This window comes from Naumovozyma dairenensis, chromosome 7 (assembly GCF_000227115.2).
Source record: "Naumovozyma dairenensis CBS 421 chromosome 7, complete genome".
Taxonomy (NCBI): domain Eukaryota; kingdom Fungi; phylum Ascomycota; class Saccharomycetes; order Saccharomycetales; family Saccharomycetaceae; genus Naumovozyma; species Naumovozyma dairenensis.
The window spans coordinates 1,024,731-1,045,794 of record NC_016485.2 but is presented as its reverse complement, the minus strand read 5'-3'; the positions used below and the strand labels follow the sequence as shown (position 1 = coordinate 1,045,794).

General features: G+C 34.6%; 9 protein-coding genes across 9 annotated transcripts; 3 read left to right on the top strand and 6 right to left on the bottom strand.

The window, feature by feature from the left end:
- Positions 1-96: 96 nt before the first annotated feature.
- On the bottom strand, positions 97-1,632 carry PGS1 (CDP-diacylglycerol--glycerol-3-phosphate 3-phosphatidyltransferase; the record flags this gene model as incomplete). The annotated part of the gene is made up of 1 exon (XM_003980047.1): positions 97-1,632. One exon carries the CDS (start codon positions 1,630-1,632, stop codon positions 97-99), a length of 1,536 nt encoding a protein of 511 aa, XP_003980096.1.
- Positions 1,633-2,079: 447 nt separating this feature from the next.
- Positions 2,080-2,904, bottom strand: MPD2 (protein disulfide isomerase MPD2; the record flags this gene model as incomplete). The annotated part of the gene is made up of 1 exon (XM_003980046.1): positions 2,080-2,904. One exon carries the CDS (start codon positions 2,902-2,904, stop codon positions 2,080-2,082), a length of 825 nt encoding a protein of 274 aa, XP_003980095.1.
- Positions 2,905-3,169: 265 nt separating this feature from the next.
- On the top strand, positions 3,170-4,225 carry YFH7 (Yfh7p; the record flags this gene model as incomplete). The annotated part of the gene is made up of 1 exon (XM_003980045.1): positions 3,170-4,225. The coding sequence occupies one exon, from the start codon at positions 3,170-3,172 to the stop codon at positions 4,223-4,225; it is 1,056 nt and encodes a 351-aa protein (XP_003980094.1).
- Positions 4,226-4,772: 547 nt separating this feature from the next.
- Positions 4,773-6,224, bottom strand: CBF5 (pseudouridine synthase CBF5; the record flags this gene model as incomplete). Its single annotated transcript, XM_003980044.1, has 1 exon — positions 4,773-6,224. The coding sequence occupies one exon, from the start codon at positions 6,222-6,224 to the stop codon at positions 4,773-4,775; it is 1,452 nt and encodes a 483-aa protein (XP_003980093.1).
- Positions 6,225-6,817: 593 nt separating this feature from the next.
- HMI1 (ATP-dependent 3'-5' DNA helicase) lies at positions 6,818-9,109 on the top strand (the record flags this gene model as incomplete). Its single annotated transcript, XM_003980043.1, has 1 exon — positions 6,818-9,109. The coding sequence occupies one exon, from the start codon at positions 6,818-6,820 to the stop codon at positions 9,107-9,109; it is 2,292 nt and encodes a 763-aa protein (XP_003980092.1).
- Positions 9,110-9,174: 65 nt separating this feature from the next.
- IZH4 (Izh4p) lies at positions 9,175-10,131 on the bottom strand (the record flags this gene model as incomplete). The annotated part of the gene is made up of 1 exon (XM_003980042.1): positions 9,175-10,131. One exon carries the CDS (start codon positions 10,129-10,131, stop codon positions 9,175-9,177), a length of 957 nt encoding a protein of 318 aa, XP_003980091.1.
- A 1,792-nt stretch (positions 10,132-11,923) lies between these two features.
- Positions 11,924-15,265, top strand: PKH2 (serine/threonine protein kinase PKH2; the record flags this gene model as incomplete). The annotated part of the gene is made up of 1 exon (XM_003980041.1): positions 11,924-15,265. One exon carries the CDS (start codon positions 11,924-11,926, stop codon positions 15,263-15,265), a length of 3,342 nt encoding a protein of 1,113 aa, XP_003980090.1.
- Positions 15,266-15,484: 219 nt separating this feature from the next.
- Positions 15,485-18,589, bottom strand: SDD3 (Sdd3p; the record flags this gene model as incomplete). Its single annotated transcript, XM_003980040.1, has 1 exon — positions 15,485-18,589. The coding sequence occupies one exon, from the start codon at positions 18,587-18,589 to the stop codon at positions 15,485-15,487; it is 3,105 nt and encodes a 1,034-aa protein (XP_003980089.1).
- Positions 18,590-19,659: 1,070 nt separating this feature from the next.
- WRS1 (tryptophan--tRNA ligase WRS1) lies at positions 19,660-20,982 on the bottom strand (the record flags this gene model as incomplete). The annotated part of the gene is made up of 1 exon (XM_003980039.1): positions 19,660-20,982. One exon carries the CDS (start codon positions 20,980-20,982, stop codon positions 19,660-19,662), a length of 1,323 nt encoding a protein of 440 aa, XP_003980088.1.
- Between the last annotated feature and the right edge of the window lie 82 nt (positions 20,983-21,064).

Below are 21,064 nucleotides of genomic sequence, written 5' to 3'. Positions count from 1 at the left end.
ACGTAGACATATGGTAATAGACTTGGGTCTACGTATAGACTATTTATTTAAACTCAATCAAGATAACATCTTTTCTTCCTTCTTTCTTTCTTTCATTCATAGCCTTTTACCGAAAATATTAGTTGCCAATTTCACTCTCTTACTAACATGTCTTTCCTTATCATTTTTAAAATCATTTAAAGTAACTTCTTTAGTATTCATCAACAACTTATCTAACTCCTTCTTCATTTCCAACTGTAATGATTCATCTTTAGTAAATATAACACAATTAGTTTCCAAATCCAAAGAATAAGATCGTCTTGTATAATTAGAAGACCCAATAATAGTCAAATAAGGTATATACCCATTCGTATTTGTATTCGTACGCGTATCCTTTTCCATAAACCATATCCCTTTGGCATGATATGACCATCCACCGGGAGTATTTGCAATCCCATTCTGCCATTCTTTAAGACGTATATCCTCTCGTCTCATCTTAGGTATGGCCTTTAAGAATTTATATGATAAATAAAGGTATGCATCTGGTAACATTCCTGATGCGCCCTTTGATTTATAGAATCCATTTGCTTTTGGCGATGCAGTTATTATGAGTGAATCTTTCGTTGGTGTTTCCAGTAGGGTACGTTTCAAATCTGAATGAATATTGAAATATCCTGCTGTGAATAGCCATGGCTTTTTTGTAGATTTTGATTGTAGTAATTTGATTATGGTTGGTTTCTCGGTGGATTGGTCTTTGTTATGTGGGTATAGAGGTGTAAATTGTGAGATTGGATATACAACCGTTGGACAATCTAATTCAGGTTTGGATAATTGTTGTTGCTGTTGTTGCCCAGCTGATGTTGAATCCGGATAAAGGAATTCAGTTAATGCCTTAGATGTTTTTTGTACAAAATGATGTTTTGTAAGTAACGTAGCTGGTTTCTTTATTAGATTTGTTTGAGGCCATGATAACTTATATTTTTCTTGTTCTGATGATGAATATTGGATTCGATAACTTATAGAACTTACTAATTGTTGTAATTTAAAGTAATAACTTGCAAAAGCTGGACATGATTTAAACAGGTAATAACGATCTTGTCTATCTGTGAAATAATCGTTTGAAAGGTTCGCTCCTGAAAGAATAACTTCATCATCGAATCCATATATTTTCATATGCTGTAATCCAATACCTTCATTAAATCTCTTGGGGATCAATTTCTTCCAACCAATGAATTTAGGGGTCCTATACAATCTCAGATCGACTCTATCCCCAAATTGCTTATCTAATTTAGCCAACATGGAAGCAGAACATAAATCAGGAGATTCTCTTGTACCTCTTAGTCCATCGATTAGGAAATAAAGTTTCAATTGAGGATTTCTAGTCATTGCGGTGGAAATGCATTCTATAAATTCATTTTCAGTTTTACCTAAATATAATGAAGCTAAGAATATTCTTCTTTCCGCAGTAGATATCTTGAATTTCAATGTATTATAGAAATTAGTCGGTGTATCTATTATTTCAATTTGACCCTTTTCGAAATAAAATTTAGTCCTTAGGAAAGATGATAATGGTGTTGGTAATGAAGATGTTTTGGAAGACATCGAGACAGTGTGTTTCGGTATGAATAATAGTGATTGAGAACGTGCTATCATATGGAACCAGCTTTCATCTGCAATTCTGTGATGGTTCTCCTCTTGTACAATTTTATGTACATATTTCGACCCTTTCTTTTACCTTTTTCATTGCGTAACCTCCCAAGAATCTTATTCTGTTAAGTAAAGTAAGGACCCTTATTGGATATACCATATTCCTCGAATTATTAAAGAACCCGCGAATAGTTATCTGTTAATGGGCTGGAGTATGATACACGCAAGAGAAAAGAGACAGACATCTGGATAAATTTTCTAGGGTCCATGTACATTGAAGGAGTGATTGTTTGTATTATATATATTATAGCTGGATGAAAATGTATCTTATCATTTACTAAGCCCTATCAAGTAGTACTAGTGAAGAAAAATTGAATTATTTAAATCATACAGATTTTTTATAGATATATAATTATGGTTTCTGCATCATATCAGTCGAGGCTGAATCCCCCCTCATAATTCATCATGTTGTACATCCTGTATAGTATCTTCATATGTGTTCAATAGTTCGAGTTTCAATTTGATTACCTGTAATGTGTCTTTATCCACACTCTTTTCATTATTCCTAATGATGTTTTCTAACTTCATTCTTTCCTTGAAGATAGCATCTCTTTTATCCCCATTCTGTTTACTATGGTCGAGTTGTTCTAAAAATTCAAGTAAATAGATTTTACCCTCTTTGCAGAACAGATCGGCATCTGAACAATGATAATTTGGATTTAAAATGGAACTCACTTTCTTCGATAGTTCATCCTTAGCCTTAACAGTTTTGATAAAGTTATCTAATGGCTCAACATCTCTTCTGCCTTGATATTTAACAATTCTATCAGGGTCAATTTGCCAATATGGGTTTTTCAAATAAAGTTTATCATAAATTCTCTTCCATATCCTTTCAAAAAATGATAGAGAATTCCAATCAAACTCTTTAATATTGAGAGGCTTATCCAATGGTTTAATCAAATTGATAATGGGGAACCCTGGTAAATCAACACATAGAGTTGAACCGAATATTTCACAATTCACATTCAAAAATGTAACGTTATCATCACCTTCCACATTCTTGTATAAATCACTCAATTCTTCATAGATGGGACCTAGCCTCTTACAATGATGACACCACGTCGTGTAGTATTTGACCATGGTGTAGGATCCATTTGCGTTGTTACAAATATTATAGAATTGATCTATCGATGTAACATGTTTCACGTTATTTTTGGCAGCTTGAGCGATTTGTATTAGAATCAGCAAAGACCCAAATAATGTTGTGCAAAACTTCATTGCAACCTCTCTTGATTTGTCTTTCTGAGTAATGCCTACTTTTGAACTGTCAAATATGTCTTTTGTTAACCGTATGAGAATATATCAGGTGTTAAAAGAACTGATATTTTATGTTACCTCGCCGCCCTAACGTTATGTCGAGAACCTTATACGTAAAGTAAATTATTGATTAAACAAGCAAGACAATTGGCTTTTTGAAGAGAGCCCTGGTAAATGTACAATCCCACAAAGAACGTGATCTCAATTGCTGCCAACTCTTTAACCAATGGTTGATATTGCTCAATTAAAAGGAGAAATCCTCGAGTTTTTGAAACAAAAAATAACTACAAATTATAGAATTGCTATCGTCATTGTCGGTCCACCTGGTTCAGGGAAATCCACCATAGCAACAAGGTTAGCTAATGAATTAAACAATGATTACAATGCTTATTTGGAATCACATCCTTCTGTGAAACCAAGCTTCAATCATTCGACAGAGAATATAGATTTACTGTCAGATATTCCAGAAATCGATCCAGATTTGAAAAAAGAGCTTACCGCTTGTGATGGAATTTCAAAACGTTTAGTCGAGGATTTAGAGTTTAGACCGGTCAAGTATTCAATTAATCAAGATGAAACGCTGGTTATAGGAAGAGGTGGTCTACCAAATTCAATCCAAGTACGAAGCTCAAAAAATAAGCAGAACAATGATGATGCAAATAAAAGCGGCAACATTGCACAAATTATTCCAATGGACGGTTTCCATTTATCAAAGGCATGCCTAGATGAATTTAAAGATCCTAAACAAGCACATAAGAGACGTGGATCTCCTCCAACTTTCGATAGTAATAATTATCTTGAATTGTGTCGATTACTAGGTAAGACATGCATTATAAGTCCTCCTCGCAAGGATAGGAACGATATGGAAGAAAACATAATGGAAGAAATTGCCTCTACATTTATCGATAATGTTCCAGAGATATGTGTTTCTGGCTTTGATCATGCTCTCGGGGATCCAACTAGGGGAGATATTTGTATATCTAATGATACTAGAATATTAATCTTTGAAGGATTATATTTATTATACGATCAAGAAAATTGGTCCAAAATCTATCCCGTTTTAATGGAAACAGGAGCAGTCTTGGTATGGAATATAGATAGCGATGAAAAGCTCATTGAAGAACGAGTAGCTAAAAGACATTTAAAATCCGGTTTAGTAAATTCATTACGAGAAGGTATTGATAAGTTCAAACAAAACGATTTGCTGAATGCTCGAAGTATAAGAAAACATGCAATAAAGGCAAAGAATATATCAACAATACATAATGAGGTACCTTTGTGACTTTTCTTGACAAATATGCTCGTAGGAACGAGTGTGGCATTTCTCGATTCATTAACTACGGTGAAAGGACTATACGTAGAATGATTGCCGGATTGATGAGAGGTCATTATACTATTCGTAATAATTGGTTCACTGTTGTTGAGGGTGGTGTGTACCGGTCGCTCGTTCTTTAAGTTTCGTGTAACCTTCGTAGAACGATGGTTCTACATACTTTTTTCAGTTAAACAAGATCATTACTTTTATCGTGTTTTATCCTGAACCTAACAGTTCTTCTAAACTATTTGGTAGATAGTATTAATCCACAATTCGATCATTATAGTCCAACAGCAAAAATTAGCCGTTGCATCACTGATCCATCTTTTTTACATCCAATAAATATAGAAATGGCCAGCTATTACATCTGTTTACAAACGATGTTCGAAGTACAGTCTATCAATTCAAAAGCTTTACGGTATTTATATTTTATTTTTACTTTATTTTTGGATGTTTTTTAAAAAGTTAAATATACAGTATACAATATTTTTATAATCTTTAATTATACATAGATTTATTTCTTAGATTTCTTTTTCTTCTTTTCTTCACCTTCACCTTCGCCATCTTCATCAGCCTTCCTCTTCTTTTCTTTCTTTTCCTTTTTGTCTTTCTTTTCTTTCTTTTCTTTCTTATCCTTCTTTTCCTTCTTGTCCTTCTTTTCTTTCTTTTCTACCTTAGTTTCTTCATCGTTGGATTCTTTTTCCTTAGATTCTTCTTCTTGTTTCTTTTCTTCTTTACTTTCAACTTCTTTAATTAATGGAGCAGATTCGGATGTAGTGGTAGTTGATTCAGGATTACTGTCTAATGGTTTGTAACTCTTCTTCCAATCTTCTGGGGTATTTTCATTAGTACGTCCGAATTTATCTAATTTACCGTCAGCCTTCATTTGCTTCTTCTTTTGAGCGATTGGACCCAACCCCCATCTTCTTGGGTATAAATCTCTTTCCATGATACATCTCTTCACAGTGGCAACAACACCATGATCACAAGTAGCCAAATCGACAGTGGACATTTGAGCAATGGCGACAGCAATAGCTTCACCCTTAGTAGTGATCAAAACAACTTCATCGTATAATTCAATACCTTCTTCGTAACGTAATAGACCTGGAATCATCAATTTAGCACCGTAACAAACAGCGTTAACTGCAGAATCCTTGACTACAATTCTCTTATAGCCAACCAAAAGTGTTTCTAAAGGTTGAATAATCTTTCTCAAGTATGATTCATCTCTAGTGTTATCATAAACCCATTGAGCATCCAAAACATCATGTAAAGTGACCATATTATCATTTTCAGATAAGGCACCTGATCTAACACGACGTAATTCTTGCATGTGACCACCAACACCTAATAACATACCCATGTGAACACATAGAGTACGCATATAAGTACCAGCTTCACAAGAAGCCCAAAAGACACCTAGATTCCTCTTATTATCGAATTCGATCAAATTAGAATCATAAATGGTACGAACACGTAATTGTCTCTTAACAGCAGAAATTAAAGGAGGTCTTTGGAATAAAGCCCCAGTCAAGTTCTCCAAAGAACGTCCTAAATCCTTTTCATCTTTCAAAGCATCATGTAATCTAACAATACAAACATACTCTTTACCTGCACCTTGTTGAGATTTAACTAATCTAGTAGCTCTATCTACACAAACGATCAAACAACCAGTGACTTTAGGATCTAAAGTACCTGAATGACCAGTCTTTTCACAACGTAATATACGTTTAATCCAAGCGACCACTTCATGAGAAGATGGATTAGATGGTTTATCTAAATTTATGACACCTGAACTAATGTATGATTTTAAATCTCTCTTTAATGGAGTGGAACCAGTAGGAATCGGGGTATAGTGACCACTTCTGACAAGTAATTTATCGTAATCTTTCAATAGTAATGGCCATTCACTGGTGTTTGCGGTGGAACCGGCAGCTTCTGGAGTGATAACAAAGTCCTTTGACATCTTTACGAAGTAATGGTTTGTGTGGTGGGTGTGTATTGTGTTTTCCCTTATGTTACAAACTTAAATAATAATTCCATAAATAAGATAAGATAAAGATAAATTATATAAAATTGTTATTACGTAGAGAATCTACCTGCTAGGATCCTTCCTTCCTCCGTTACCTATTTCCTTCCTTCCTTCCTTCCTTCCTTACTTACTTACTTACTTACTTACTTACTCGGTTACTTACCAGAGAGACAGGCATACAGGCAGAGAGACTTCCTTTACTCATCGAAATTTCAGAAAAATTTTTCAAAAAAAAAATTTCAGAAAAATTTCAGTGAAAAAAGTGAGCTCCGGGTAACATTTTTGTGGTGTTTGAAATTTACTCAATAATGCCCTTTACGGTACCTAGCGTCTATCTATATAGGTGGAATAAAGGGTACTACCATATGGTGATGGATCACAATAATAAGAGACAGCTCAATGGTTGATAAGAACAGCATTCCTCGAGTGTTAAAGTATTTAAAAAGACCAGTAGTACTTGCTATACCTCGAACTAGAGAAATATCAGAAGAAGGAAGACGAAAATGTCAAGATACACAACTACTTAGATGAACAACAACAAGAAGAAGACCACGCTCACACCTTCACAAACAAGAGTGGTGGAGTATCCATATAGACCGGCTACTACATTGAAAGTCATTGCTGGTCCTGGATCAGGAAAGACATTGACGTTGTTACATAAGGTTAGACATCTAATACTGTCGGGCCAAGTAAGACCCGATGAAATTCTTATCCTGTCATTGACTAATAAAGCTGTAGACACTATTACTTGCAATTTATTATCCACATTCGAAGAAGGTAATTTATATGAAAGTATTGATAATCAATTGAAATTAGATGAATTGAAGGAAATTGTGGAACAAATTGGGATTTATACCATTCATGGGTTAGCTAATAGAGTGGTTATTGAAAATGAAGGGATCGTGACAATTATTGAAGAGAATGGCTGGAGAGGTCTATTGAAATTGTTACCTTCTGATTTCTGGCAAAGAAATAGACGATCATTGAATAATAATATTAATGGATTGACAAGACAATTACAAAAAATTTTGCAAGAGTATAAAGGGAGAAACGATCAAAAATTAGATATTGGGAAAAATGGTCAAGTTATTGAGAAACTGGTACAAATCATGAATAGTGGGAAAGTGTTCACTAATGATGATTTGATATTGAAAGCAACACAACATTTGGAAAGTCCCATCACACTTGAACTAGATAAAACAACAATGAATGTGGAGGGCAAAGAAGATGAAGAAGGAGACGCATCTTTCACTGAGAAATTGTTATCAAAATATAAAGTAGTATTGATCGATGAATATCAAGATCTATATCCTTCTTTACTTCCCATTATTGAAAAAATATCAAAAGGGAAACAATTGCTAATGTTCGGTGATACCAATCAAAGTATTTATGGATTCCTTGGAGACAATGAAATAGTTATGAAATCGTTAGACAATTTACATGAAAAGGAAAAATCGGAAACATTACATCTTTATGACAATTTTAGATGCACACCGGAAATCATTTCATCAGCGAACAAGATTATTTCAAATGCAAATCATCTCCATAACACACATTCCACAGCAAAAGATTTAATCTTAAAACCACTATCAAATTACGAGCCACAAGTACATGAAATTGATGATCCTATTGATGAACTAGAAACTATTGTAGACCAAATTATTCAACATGTGTGCTCTGGAGCGAAATTCTCTGATATTGCTATCTTATCACGAACCAATAATCATATCCAATCGATCGCAGATCATTTAACTTCTTATGGAATTCCTTTCGAAAAATTAACTATACAACCTGATTGGATTAACGATATAAGAATACAATTTATACTAGATCTAATGAAAATGATCATGCTATCCTCTAGGGAAAGATTAGAATCTATTAATGATGGTCAACATACACATAAGTGGCAAAGTGATTTCAATGTAATCGTCACACTAAGTTCCATTAAGGGGATTGGTAATCAATCTTTACAAACCCTTTATTCTGATTGTAATAGAGAAGGTATTTCACTTTGGAAATACATTTCAGAAATACCGAAAAGTAAATGGAATCCTAAAATTTCAAATAAGAAAAAAATTGAACAATATACCACTTTATTAAAACCATGGATCGAATCTGAGAAGATATGGCAAATGGATAATCCCGGTGAAATATTAAAAATAATTATAGATATAGTCTATCAGTTAGACTATGACCCTTTAAAATTCAAAACTAATCAAGAAATGAAGAAATTTAGAAATAATTTGGAAGAAATGTTTAAAATAATGAAATTATCGAAATTCAACCAACCACAGGACCAATGCTTCGTTGAATGGTTTCTTGAAACCTGTTTTGAACAAAGTATAATATTTCATAGAGCAAAATTAGAAACTGAAACAAATCCTGAAAGTTTAGGTTCAATAAAATTATCAACAATTCATTCTTCAAAAGGTTTGGAATTTCCTATCGTCATCTTAAGTAATGGACCATTCGGTTTATCCTACCCTATTGATGATAAAAGTTTATATGTTGGGATGACAAGAGCTAGGACTCTTTTGAATATTATTAATACGAAACACCCTAATTTATCTAAACCAATAAAGTCGAAAGTAGCATTATTATCATCTTCTTCTCCGCTCGAAACATCACCGTTGTTAGCTAATAAACAATTTTGGGAATACTATAATAACGATCTTAGAAGAGATATTAGTAACCTTCCATCGTTTGATACAAATATGGCAAGATATAAAATGTTACAAACCAAATTTGGAATTAATAACGGTAGATCATTTTCGACTCTATGTAGCAAAACTATATCATTAACTAAACGGTTTTTATGAACTTATTATTTCTATAGACAATTAAAAAAAATAAAAGTATTGATATTTTTTTCCTTTGAACTTACTCAATCTTGGAACGTAACTAATGTAGGAGGATTAACCCCTGAATGCATTAAGCAATACGAATTCATCAGTATCTTGAAATGGATGAAAGAACAAACAATAATCGATAATTGATAGACATTTTCAGAATTACCCAAAAAATCAAAACTGTTAAAAAATCTTTCAGGAAGTTGGGACGTCCTTATTGTCAATCCGAAAGCATATATGAAAATTTCTAAAATAATCAAATTCAAACTAATCCTTTCTAAAACTTTAGCCAAACCAAATCTTAATATAGCAAAAAGTGATGGCATCAATGTCAGTAAAATAATATAAGCCAACAATAAAAAATTCTTTCGTATCCTTGTCATTTTGTTGAATGAATCGGAAATTATACTACAAGTAAATAGTGTTATCAATAAAAGGGTTACGATCGTAAAGAATTTGAAATAAAAAACATAGTCAAAATAATGGTAATATAATAATGTGACCACAGATGATGCAATATGATTTATCAACCCTATATTATTTAACTTATACCATAGAAAAGCTTGTTGTTTTGAATGAGATTTCATGATGTAAAAAATTGTTCCAACCATAAAATTTTGAGTGGCCGTTAAGAGATAAAGATTTAAAACGATGTAATCTGACATAGTTGTAGATGGGAAAGAAGGTATTAAGTAACAATCCGTAAAAAAGAAGAGTAACATAAAATATACCGTTGCAGCTATTCCATTTAAGGAAATATTTATTGAAGAGTTGTGCCAATACATTGTTGACCAAAGGCATTTCTTGAAAGAATTGGTTTCCTTCAAAAATCCTGTTATAACTTTACCGCTATTAAATTCCCTCTGCCATTCTGGTAATTCCTTTAATTTATAATGGTTTCTGGTAGATAGTTTGGAAATAACGGTGTATCTTTTTGAGGTCGGATAGTTATCATTAGGGCATCCTCCCTTTGTTGTAGTGATTGAGCTCATTATAAATCGCTATATGTCGTGTATATGTTGGTTTCATTTTGCCAGGAAAAAACACTCTACCTATAAAAATGTCTTGGTTTGTAACATTATACCTTATGTAGTCTATATTTATATGAACCATTCATAACCTTATACTGGGTTAGAAGAACCTCTCTGTTTTGTTGAGTCTAAATACAACAGCTCCTCCTGTTGTGTGTCGTTTTTGGCCTCTTGTTGTGTCCCGCGCGCCCTTTATTGAATTTGTTGTTTGTTGAATTAAATGGAAAACTTTAAAAGCGTTCCCGCCAAAGTGTTTTATGTGTGGGGTCAGGGAAGTCCGACAATCAGGAACCTTGAGAATTAGTACGAAAGACCTGGACGAATACCAATAGGATTGTAATTAAGACTCATCATTTCCGTTGTTGCTAAAGATGGTAAGGAAGATAGTGAAGATTCAGTACTTAACAGAACATGTTTGAAACATTGCTCTGTTAATGGACTAGAACTTGCTGAATCATATAAGTGATACAGCAATGGACTACTTGGTCGCTCAAATTCAAGATTGTGGAGCAATTTTTTTAGGGGGGGACTTTCGTTTGTTCAGACTTATTATTTTATCCCTAAATTTCCCAAACGAATTAATAAGCTTGCGAAACCTGGATTCCTTAGCCACTTTTGTCTTTTCTCGCATTGGCTTCGAATCCACCACCATCTCGTCTGAAAAAGGGTTATCAGGTGCTCCATTCATCAAAATTAACTCATCAAGAAGTTCAGTATTCAATGAAAAGTTTTGAGTATATCTTTTTATTAGTCCAGGATTAGCATTCCTAGAGGCTTGAACAAAGCTAGTGTCACTCTCTAAATATTCTTCCCATATTATACGACGAATTGGTTTGTTGCCTCTTTTATGAAGATATGTGCTGATATCTGGACCCGTCATCGATCCATCGGTAGTAGTATTACTTATCTTGTTGTAGCCATGATAATTCAAAGCCATTATACTCTTGCTTTTGAGCACCGCTCTTTAAGGTTATCTCAATTCTTTTTGATCTTTTTTGTTGTTGTTTTTATCTTAATTATTTGTATTTGATTTGAATTAGCTGTTGTTCCCTTGTGTTATTTAATTGCTTACCAGTGTAAGTCTTCAGACTTGGTATCCTACATTATATCGGAAGTATCCAAAGCTTCCAAACCTTTAATAAGATGATTGCTCTGTTATTCTATGTATTTTGTTGCCCATTATATTTGATAGATTTCTAATTACCATTACAATTGCTGACGCGCCACAAATTGTTTGACAAAATAACGTTGTGTTTCTATGCTTCCAAATCAAAACAAAGTCACATGAATTATATAACCCAAACACCCAAGATGGGATCCTAGAATGATATTAAATAAGGTCCGAATTAAGTATTCAAATGTAGTTGTAAAAAGAGGGAACCATCAAAACAGATATGATCCAAATATCTTATGGAGATCTGGAACTAAGGAAATATTCAAAAAACTTGATCACCACAGAGGAATCTATCTCTATTGGCTAAGTTATATTAAATATAACGTTGGTTTTTTTTCGCAACTGCTGGATTATTAAAGAAAATATCCATCGCAAACTTCGCATTACACTTATTGCATTATTGTAGTTCATCTACTGTTTATTCTTACATTGAAACGATTACATTGAACCATAATTAATTATTCACTTTTGTATCGGTAATTAGAGCAGAATTTCACAGCTACATTCCAGTACTGACTTATAGCAACAACTACAATTAAACATAATAATTTAAAGGTATAGGCCATCCATTTGTAAAAGATGATACTCACTCAGAATGACTCCCTGAGACCACTACTTCCTACAGACGAAGATGAGCTGAATTCCCAAATTGCTAAGAAGAAGAAAGAATTACAAGAAAATGAGTTCGAGAGCCTTACATTGAAAAAGAAGACTGCCACAACGACATTGAATCCACAAAGAAGTGCTTCGAATAAAAATGTAGCCAATATGATTCTAGAAAAGAAGGCTACTCCTGTTCAAAAGGCGCTGACAGATACGCATAATTTTATTCAAATGCGAAGTAAAGACCAAAATAAAGATCAAAATAAAGAAAAGGATGAGGGAGAATTAGAGGGGAATGACACAAGTGATCAAGTTTCGTTAGATAGTATCAACAATACTTTAAATGGATTAACTATGGCAGATAGTTTTAAAAAGAGGAAAGACGAATGGGCAGAAAAAGGTGCAGCAAAGATTATTCAAGAGATCGTTGATCCTGAAACCGGACAGACCACTAAACAAGTGATTAAGAAAGGAATAAAGGACTTTAAATTTGGAGAGATGATAGGTGATGGGGCATATTCCACAGTATTATTAGCTACGTCAATTGATTCTGGTAAAAAATATGCGGTTAAAGTTTTGAATAAAGAGTATCTTATCCGTCAAAAAAAGGTAAAGTACGTCAACATTGAGAAAATTGCATTGCAAAGATTAAATAATTCAAGAAGTATCATACGATTATTCTTTACCTTCCAAGATGAAGCAAGTCTGTACTTTCTATTAGAATACGCACCCAACGGGGATTTCCTGTCAGTTATGAAGAAATATGGCTCATTAAATGAAGAATGTGCATGCTACTATGGTGCTCAGATACTTGACGCCATCGGATTTATGCATACAAGGGGAATTATTCATAGAGATATAAAACCGGAAAATATACTTATGGATAAGGATATGAAAGTTAAAATTACAGATTTTGGCACAGCGAAAATACTGGACGAAAAAACAAATGGAAACAATAAAACTTCTTATGAATTGTTAACTAGGTCAAAATCATTCGTTGGAACTGCAGAATATGTTTCCCCAGAATTACTAAACGATAATTACTCTGATTCTAGATGTGATATATGGGCTTTCGGCTGTATTTTATACCAAATGATTGCTGGGAAACCACCATTTAAGGCCACAAATGAGTACTTGACTTTTCAGAAAGTAATGAAAGTTCAATACGCCTTTACCGCAGGTTTCCCGACTATTATAAGGGATTTAATAAAAAGGATACTGCTGAAAGTTCCTGAACAAAGATTAACTATTGGCCAGATTAAAAGTCATCTATTTTTTAGTGAAAAGAACTTCTCAGATGATTCTATCTGGGATGACCCAGCACCGGAAATACAGCCCTATAAGATTAATGCAAAATCGATGCAACCCGTACCACAATTGAAAGACCATTTAAATAATAAACGTACAGTTATCATGTTGAATAAGAGACCCAGCCCTAAACCAACAGCAGCAACAATACCAATGATAACAAAAGCGAACATCGATGGGAAGTCGAGTTCTCCATCCTTATCTTCAGACATTAAGAAGCCAGCACGAAAACCTGCCGACAATAGAACTAAAGAAATCCTTGAAAATGCCAGACGAAGTGTAAACCAGAGAAAACAGAATTTGATGACAAAGGCTTCGAATGGTGGTGCAACTTCTGCTGCAACTGCTGCATTGGCCAAAAGGATTCATAATCCAGTCCGTTCTTCCTCTTCGCCAAAAATCAAAACAACAAAGTCTTCATCTACAACGAAGGTGGATCTAACAAATCCGTCTCATAGTATAAAATACTCCGCAACACCCCGTATCATGAAAACAGCAGACAATTTACATAGTAACACAACACCTATAACAGTGTTGAAAGAGAAGAGTAATGAAACCTCACAGAAAATGCCCCATCGTCGACTTTCTGCATCAGTGTCCTCTCCTATGCTGCCAATAGTGTCTCCTCCTGCAACGCCTAGAGAGTTAGTGAAAAAACCGGAGTTATTCTCGAAATTTATGAATAAGAGTGATATCGAATGGTCCTTTTACTTGAAAAGCATCGATGAACATATTATAAAAATAGGAGAGTTCAATGTTATAACACTGGATACTGGCCTTCTGGAAAAACGTCTGAATCGCTTTCATATAACATCTGCTACCCCTCAAATATTTGCAAACCAGAAAACTACTCTACTATCCCAGGTTGCGAGATCAGGAGGTGGCGTAACAGGATTTAGAAATGATATGAATGATAACATGCCATTATTCCCAGAGAGCACATATTATAAGGAAACTACCTTCGATCCAGAATCTATAGTTGAAGAATATAAACAATCAACAACTGATCTCCTGACATTACTATTTCCAACATCAAGGCAAGAGGCGGATACAGAAGAACCGAATACATCTCCTTCGGCAGATACTGAGGGATCTGTAATTACCGGTAAGTTTAAAAAGTTATTTCAACATGCTAAGCAACCTTTACAATATGAAACGACACCCGAGGAGAAGCTATATAAGCGCCTTCTTTTGTTGACATCTTATGGTCGTTTTTTGATGTTTGTTAAAAGGAGTAAACCAATGGAAATAACAAATATTATATATGATCTAGTATATGAAATTGACCTTTGTCAAAATGAATCTGCGATTAAGGAGATTCTGGTGCCAACCCCTGCCAATATTTCAGCTGTTGGGAGCAATAATTTAATCTCGATACAAACACCTTATAAATCATTCATATTGAATTCTTTGAAGAACGATCAAGAGGCGTGGTTTGGCGCTTTAAAGAAAGCTATCAAACTGGGATATGACGTTAAGTTAGCTTCAAGAACTAGAAGAAATACAAGTTCTCGTCCGCATGCAGGATCATCTCCTCTACCTGATGTATCACCCTCGATACAGGAAGAGAAGGAGATATCAGTGGCTTTACCGAACACTTCTATTGGGAAAGGGCAAATTCGAGAATCATCGGCTGTTTCAGAATCAAATAAGGGCCCTCCAACTTCTTCAGAGCTCGGTTGGACCTCTAGACCTATTACTGCTGGCAATAATAGTACGAACAGAAGTAGTAGACTTTTTAATGCATTCGTTAACTCCAAAGAAAAAACAGGCAAAAAGACATCGAAGTCATCTGTACCTATAACGACAAAATTGATTAATGGCCTACCCAATACATCAGCTCACACATTATTGGGTCTTGGGCTGTCCGACAGCCCTGGATCTAGCTCGATATCGATTGATAGGCCAAGTACAGCATCGTCATCCTCAAACTCATCTACATTCAAACGGGGCAGTACCTCGAGCCGTCTTCAAAACATCAGTGAACAGTATTTCAGGCCGCATAAGTAATACTTTATCTTAGTCTACATTCGATATCTTTAAAAAATAACTATGATACATTTTTGAAATATCCCTTTAACAGCTTTTTAGATATTTACTTTATTTACATGTGGATTTTGCACGAAAAAATAGCAAGTAATAACAGTTTTTGTTGAACTTTTATTTGTATATAACCTACAGAAAATGTATGTGGTATAATACAAACTGCTCGTATTTTGTCGGTCAGCGCTAATCAGAATTCCCTTCGTCATCTTCATCTTCATCTTGTTCTTCATCTTCTAATTCTTCAATATCGACAGTGAAACCCTGTTCCTCGAGAAATTCTTGAACAGCTTCTACTTTGGAAGGGTGGCAACAAATGAAGACTACACTTTTGTCAGAGTCAAACAAATTCACGAAGTATTTTTGCATTACATGTTGTAACTCCTTAATGGATACATCGGCTAGTCTTTCTAGAATCATCTTGTTAAAATTAGGTCCTCTTGCCAACAAAAAATCGTCTACATACTTGGAAATACTTGCGGCGAAGTAACCATTCTCAATAGTAGCAAGTCTATTAATAATACTGTTTACAGCGCCTTGCATCAAATTAGGCTGAAATTGTGCCACACCTGTGGCATAGCCTTCAACAATTTGCTTACCAGCTTGATAACATTTAACTATATCTGTTCCACGATAAATATTAAACCCCCACGAGTTAATTTCAGTCATTTTAACCATGTTTGCTCCATAAGCCAAACCTGATCCACGGATACCTTTCCAAAACGGACCTTCAACACATTGTAAATATTCGGACGCTAACAAAACAGCAGCATACTCAGGGTCATTGTAGTTTAGATTAAATGGTACGGGCGTGATGACATTCATGTAAGACGATTCAGATGCAGGTGCAGTAATAATATAGGCACGTTCGGATGGTTTTTTGCATAGAGGAGAAACTGAACTTAATAGTCTTGGGACCGGTGGTGTCTTGACTTTATAACTTTGAGGGGCAGCATCTAGATTTGCGATTAGGCTTTCCCATGGCTTATATACTTCAGATTGAATTTTGGAAACATCACCGAAGATCAAAATGTGGAACTTATTAAAGTGTTCTCTGAGTTGAATTCTCATAGTTTCCAATCTTGGTAAAACCTTTTCTTGGAATTTTCCATCCTCGATATCATTTAAGACATCCTCAAGGATAGATTCAACGTAAAGCGGATCGACAGATTTTTTCATTGATCTAGTGGAATATATATTCCTACATGTTAGAGATTCTAACATGACATCACCTTCCCTCTTTAATTCCACAATAGAATTCAAGTAATTTTCTACTAACACAGACACTCTCTTTTCATCAAAAATCATATCAAATAAACAATGTTTAATCCAGTTTACGGCTTTAGAATAGTCATCAGATTTACATCTGATCCGGAGATCGATCAATTCTGGACATGTTGCATTTAAACCTAATGATATTTGGGAGTCAACTGTTTCGGATTTCAATTTTGACACAACTTCTTCATATGGAATAACTATTTCATTGTTTTCCCCTTTCATTGGCATTGAAAATAATTCGGTAAATACGTGGTAATATGGTAGTAATGTGGTATCCTTAATGCATGTAGAATTTAGTAAGCAATGTAATTCAATGAATTGAGAAGGAAAGTGTCCCAAATGTAAGAATAGTGGGAAATTTTCTGGCTTCGAATTCAAGATTGATCGGGTTAATGGATCAGCTTCATTTTTATGTTTTGTATCATCACATACTGTAATACTTACAGTTGAAATAAAATCGACTGTTTTCTCCGGGTTTTCGAGAATAAAGGCCTCCAACAAAGATTCTGGAATTGGTGTATTATTATGAGTTTGGGCTTGATCCAATGTTTCACGTAGCTTCGATAAGCCATGTTCCCCATATTGTTCCTTTCTTTCCCTTAATAATTTTTCTTTTTCCTTATCAATTGACTCATACAATTCAGAGCTTGGTTTACCTAATACTATAATTGGTTTATTATCGATAAATATTTTCTTTATTAAGCTGGACCACTGTTCAGAAGTCCACTTTGATAATTCATTGAAATCAGATAAACTCTTAACGGAAGCTTCAAGAGATGATCCATGTAAATCACCATATAGGAAATCGGTAATGACTGCTTGGGATAAAACACTATCACCATTTTTTTCACACCTTAAAATATACTCCCATTTCCCGTTGTCAACAACTTGTTTAATTCTTGCCATGTCTATTTCATGTGTTGCTAAGATTTCCATAACTTTTGCTTTAGTTTGTTCCATTTTTTCAGTTGGAACACCATGAATACCAAGGTTAATAATTGTTCTCATATAATCGTCTGTCCAGTAATCTGTAGAATTTGCCAATGGATCACTGATTTCAACTAATTGTTTAGTAAATGGAGCCAAGGCGGATTCAGTGAAATAATCCAAAAGCATTGATACAGCAAGATCAGTAGTATATGATAAGTAAGGTTCACCGATCCAAGAAAATAGGATTTCACTTTGGGATTCGTCTAACTCTGGGAATTCTACAGTAGATTCGATTATTTCATTTCTTGAACTTGGAATTTGTGATTCTGGTGTATCTAGGAATGGTCTTTTCTTAGTTGAATTGTCCTTTTCAGGTAAAGTAGAGTCCCAATTTTCCATGATATCCAATAATTCACTTTGTGGAACATTACCACATATGATCAAACATAAATTATCTGAAGAATACATTTCCTTATGGAATTTTTTAATTTCATCATTTGTCAAAGTTCTTAAATTATTTGTTAACCCACCAGTTTCTGATCTATACCCACTACCTTCGGGGAACATTAACCTTTGCTTTTCCAACATGGTAACAAACCAACTTTGAGATTCGATGGCTTCCATTTCACTAAAGACGACACCTTTATCACTAAAATCCTCAGGATCCACATGGTAAACCTCCGTAGTACAAGCTTCGTCAGTTAAAGTGGGAAATAAGATATGATTCAAGTAGGATGGTAATAATTTAGAGAACCCCTTCCAGCCAGCACTGGTTAAAGTATAAACAGTTTGATCTGTGGCAGTCCATGCATTAGTCGAGGACATACATAGGTTCCCCACGGTATCTAATAAACCCTTGTATGGATGTTCCTTCGAACCCATGAATATCAAATGTTCCAAAGTATGAGGGACACCGGAATCATTAGGACATTCCGTACCTACTGCGAAATAACCTTGGACTAATGGGGATGATTTATGATCGATATGAACTAATTGAAGACCAGTTCTTGCAGAGACATATTTGGTGAGGTGATATTGTGGTGCATATTCCAATTGGAATGAGAGTAACTTGTTGAACGCCATTGTCGATTGTCTGTATTGATATTAATGCTGTCTGGCTTCTGACCTTGTTTTCGATCTTACCTATATATGTATTCTTGATGGAGAATTTTCCAAGTTGCCCATTTCATCTTTATCGATGGGACGGCTTTAAGTAGTTACAAAATTACTACAAGAATTATAATTCAATGAATAAAAGTCCTCGAGCTCGAGGTAAGAAAATTTAATCCAGTCAAGTACATACGTAGTATAGCTAAGAATGGTTCAAGCAATCCTTATAGCTCCCCTGCAGGTACGCATAAGGAAATTGACTGCGTGCGGTATCATAATTATAGAGTGTACAATGAATAAAGACTTCTGTGAGTTAAAGCAAGATGTTAAAAGAGATACAGTCAGATATCTATACAGTTCTCTTCCGTAAGAAAGGGATTAACCGATCTTTCAGAAGTCTAACGTCTAAAAAATGTATTTGTATCATCAGAGTAATCTCGTTCAATGGAAAGGAACAGACGAATAATTACAAGCAGATCCTCTGAAAAGCATAGAATTATTCTCGTCACCTTAGTGATAGTGGTATCGCACGTACGTATGTGCTTATAGTTTCCATAGCTATTAATTAATCAAATAAAATGCCCACTGGTCCTTTTATTTGATATGACAAGAAAAAGTCCAACAACACAGTAATGGTTCGTCTACGTAAAATATGCACAGTGAAGAAAACATCAAATTTTCTAGGTTAAGAAGCGGTTACCCTGAAGAGTTTACTGGAGATTTTAGGGGAAAATATTTTGTAGGGCATCTGTGCCGTTTCTGTCACGCTTTACTTTATCTCACATTGTTTAACCTACCGTTGTTCGTTCCTAATGTGAATTACCTTGTGTGAATGAAGAGGAATGAAGGCAAATAAACATAGGTCAGAATGATGTAGTCAGGTAAGTTCTAATTTACAAGTTGCCATATATCTCTTTGTTTAAAAGATTTCTATTCTATAAATATATTAATTTTACTTCAATTAAGAGAAGATACTTGATTTTACAGGAGATATATAAATTCTTGGGCTTTACTTTTGCGTTTCGTTCTTTCATGTTGTATGATTATTTCTTTTTGGAATCTTTTGGAGCTTTAACCTTTGGTTTGGCAGGAACCAGTCTTTCCTTTTGACCCCAAACCAACTTATGTGGTTTCATGAATTTTTCCATTATTTCATCATCAACCTTGGCTCTACGTTCTTGGAAGTCCTTGACGAATTCTTGTAGAACTTCGATACAAAGTTTCTTCATTTCACCAGAAAGTAATTCACCAGATTTGTATTTGTCATAGCATTCTTTTAGGAACTTATCGTCATCCTTAAAGAAAGCCAAGTATTGGTAAGCAACGTCAACATCTGGATTACCTCCTAATTCTCTATGAAGATCGATTGAAACTTGACCACCGCTGAATGCATATTTGTTGATTTTCTTTTGAATTTGTTTTGGAGTGTCTGTCATGAAGATAGCTGAATTTTCATCAGATGCAGACATCTTAGTGGTAGAACCTTGCAAAGCTGGGAAAAACTTGGAATGTAACAAAGCTGGCTTAGCATATTTTAATTTCTCCGCAACATCTCTACACACTCTGAAGTATGGATCTTGATCAATGGCACATGGAATTAGACATTGAGTCTTTGGTGGTAAACCTAACACATCGGGGAAGGAACTTGGAAATGCAGAAGCGATTTGGATAGAAGCGAAATGGAATTTACCAATACAGTCAGAATCGGTGAAACCAAAGACTGCCTTTGCGGTAGATCCAGTAATTTGTCTGGAGACACGAACGACAGTTTCATAAAATCCACCACCCATATATTGTAAGTCTGAAAAGATAAACGTATTTTCTGGATTGAAACCCACAGCAATAATATCCTTGGCATTATCTTTGGCAAATTTCTTAACGTCATCGATGGTTAATTTATGTTTAAACAAAAATTTTTCATCATCTGTTAATTCAATAACTAATGGAACATCGAATACATCTTGCAACCACTTAGTGAAAAGGAATGGAATCATATGACCCATGTGCATGGAATCACTAGATGGACCTCTACCGGTATATAAAAAGAATGGCTTCCCTTGTTCGTATAAGTCTAAAATCTTGTTGAAGTCACGTTCACTGAAGAAGTAACCCTTTTGCATAAAATGATGAGGCTTATGGCCTGTCACTCTTTCAAATCTTTCTAATGTTTCTTGGTTAACGGGTTTGGTACCGAATTTTTGAATCAACTTATCATAGTCTATAGCTTGCGCGTTACCTTCAGCATCGACAGCTCCTTCGACATCCCATGGGGTAACAACTTGTTCTTTATTACCTGCGTTATCAGAAATATCTAACTTGGCAGTTTCTTCTGTAACTTGAGCCACTGGTTTTTCTTCACTAGTCATTGTATGGAGGATACTCTTTTCTGTCTACAGTTTACTACCGAAAATAGTCAGGATCACATGTGCTGAAGAAGAAGCTAGTGTT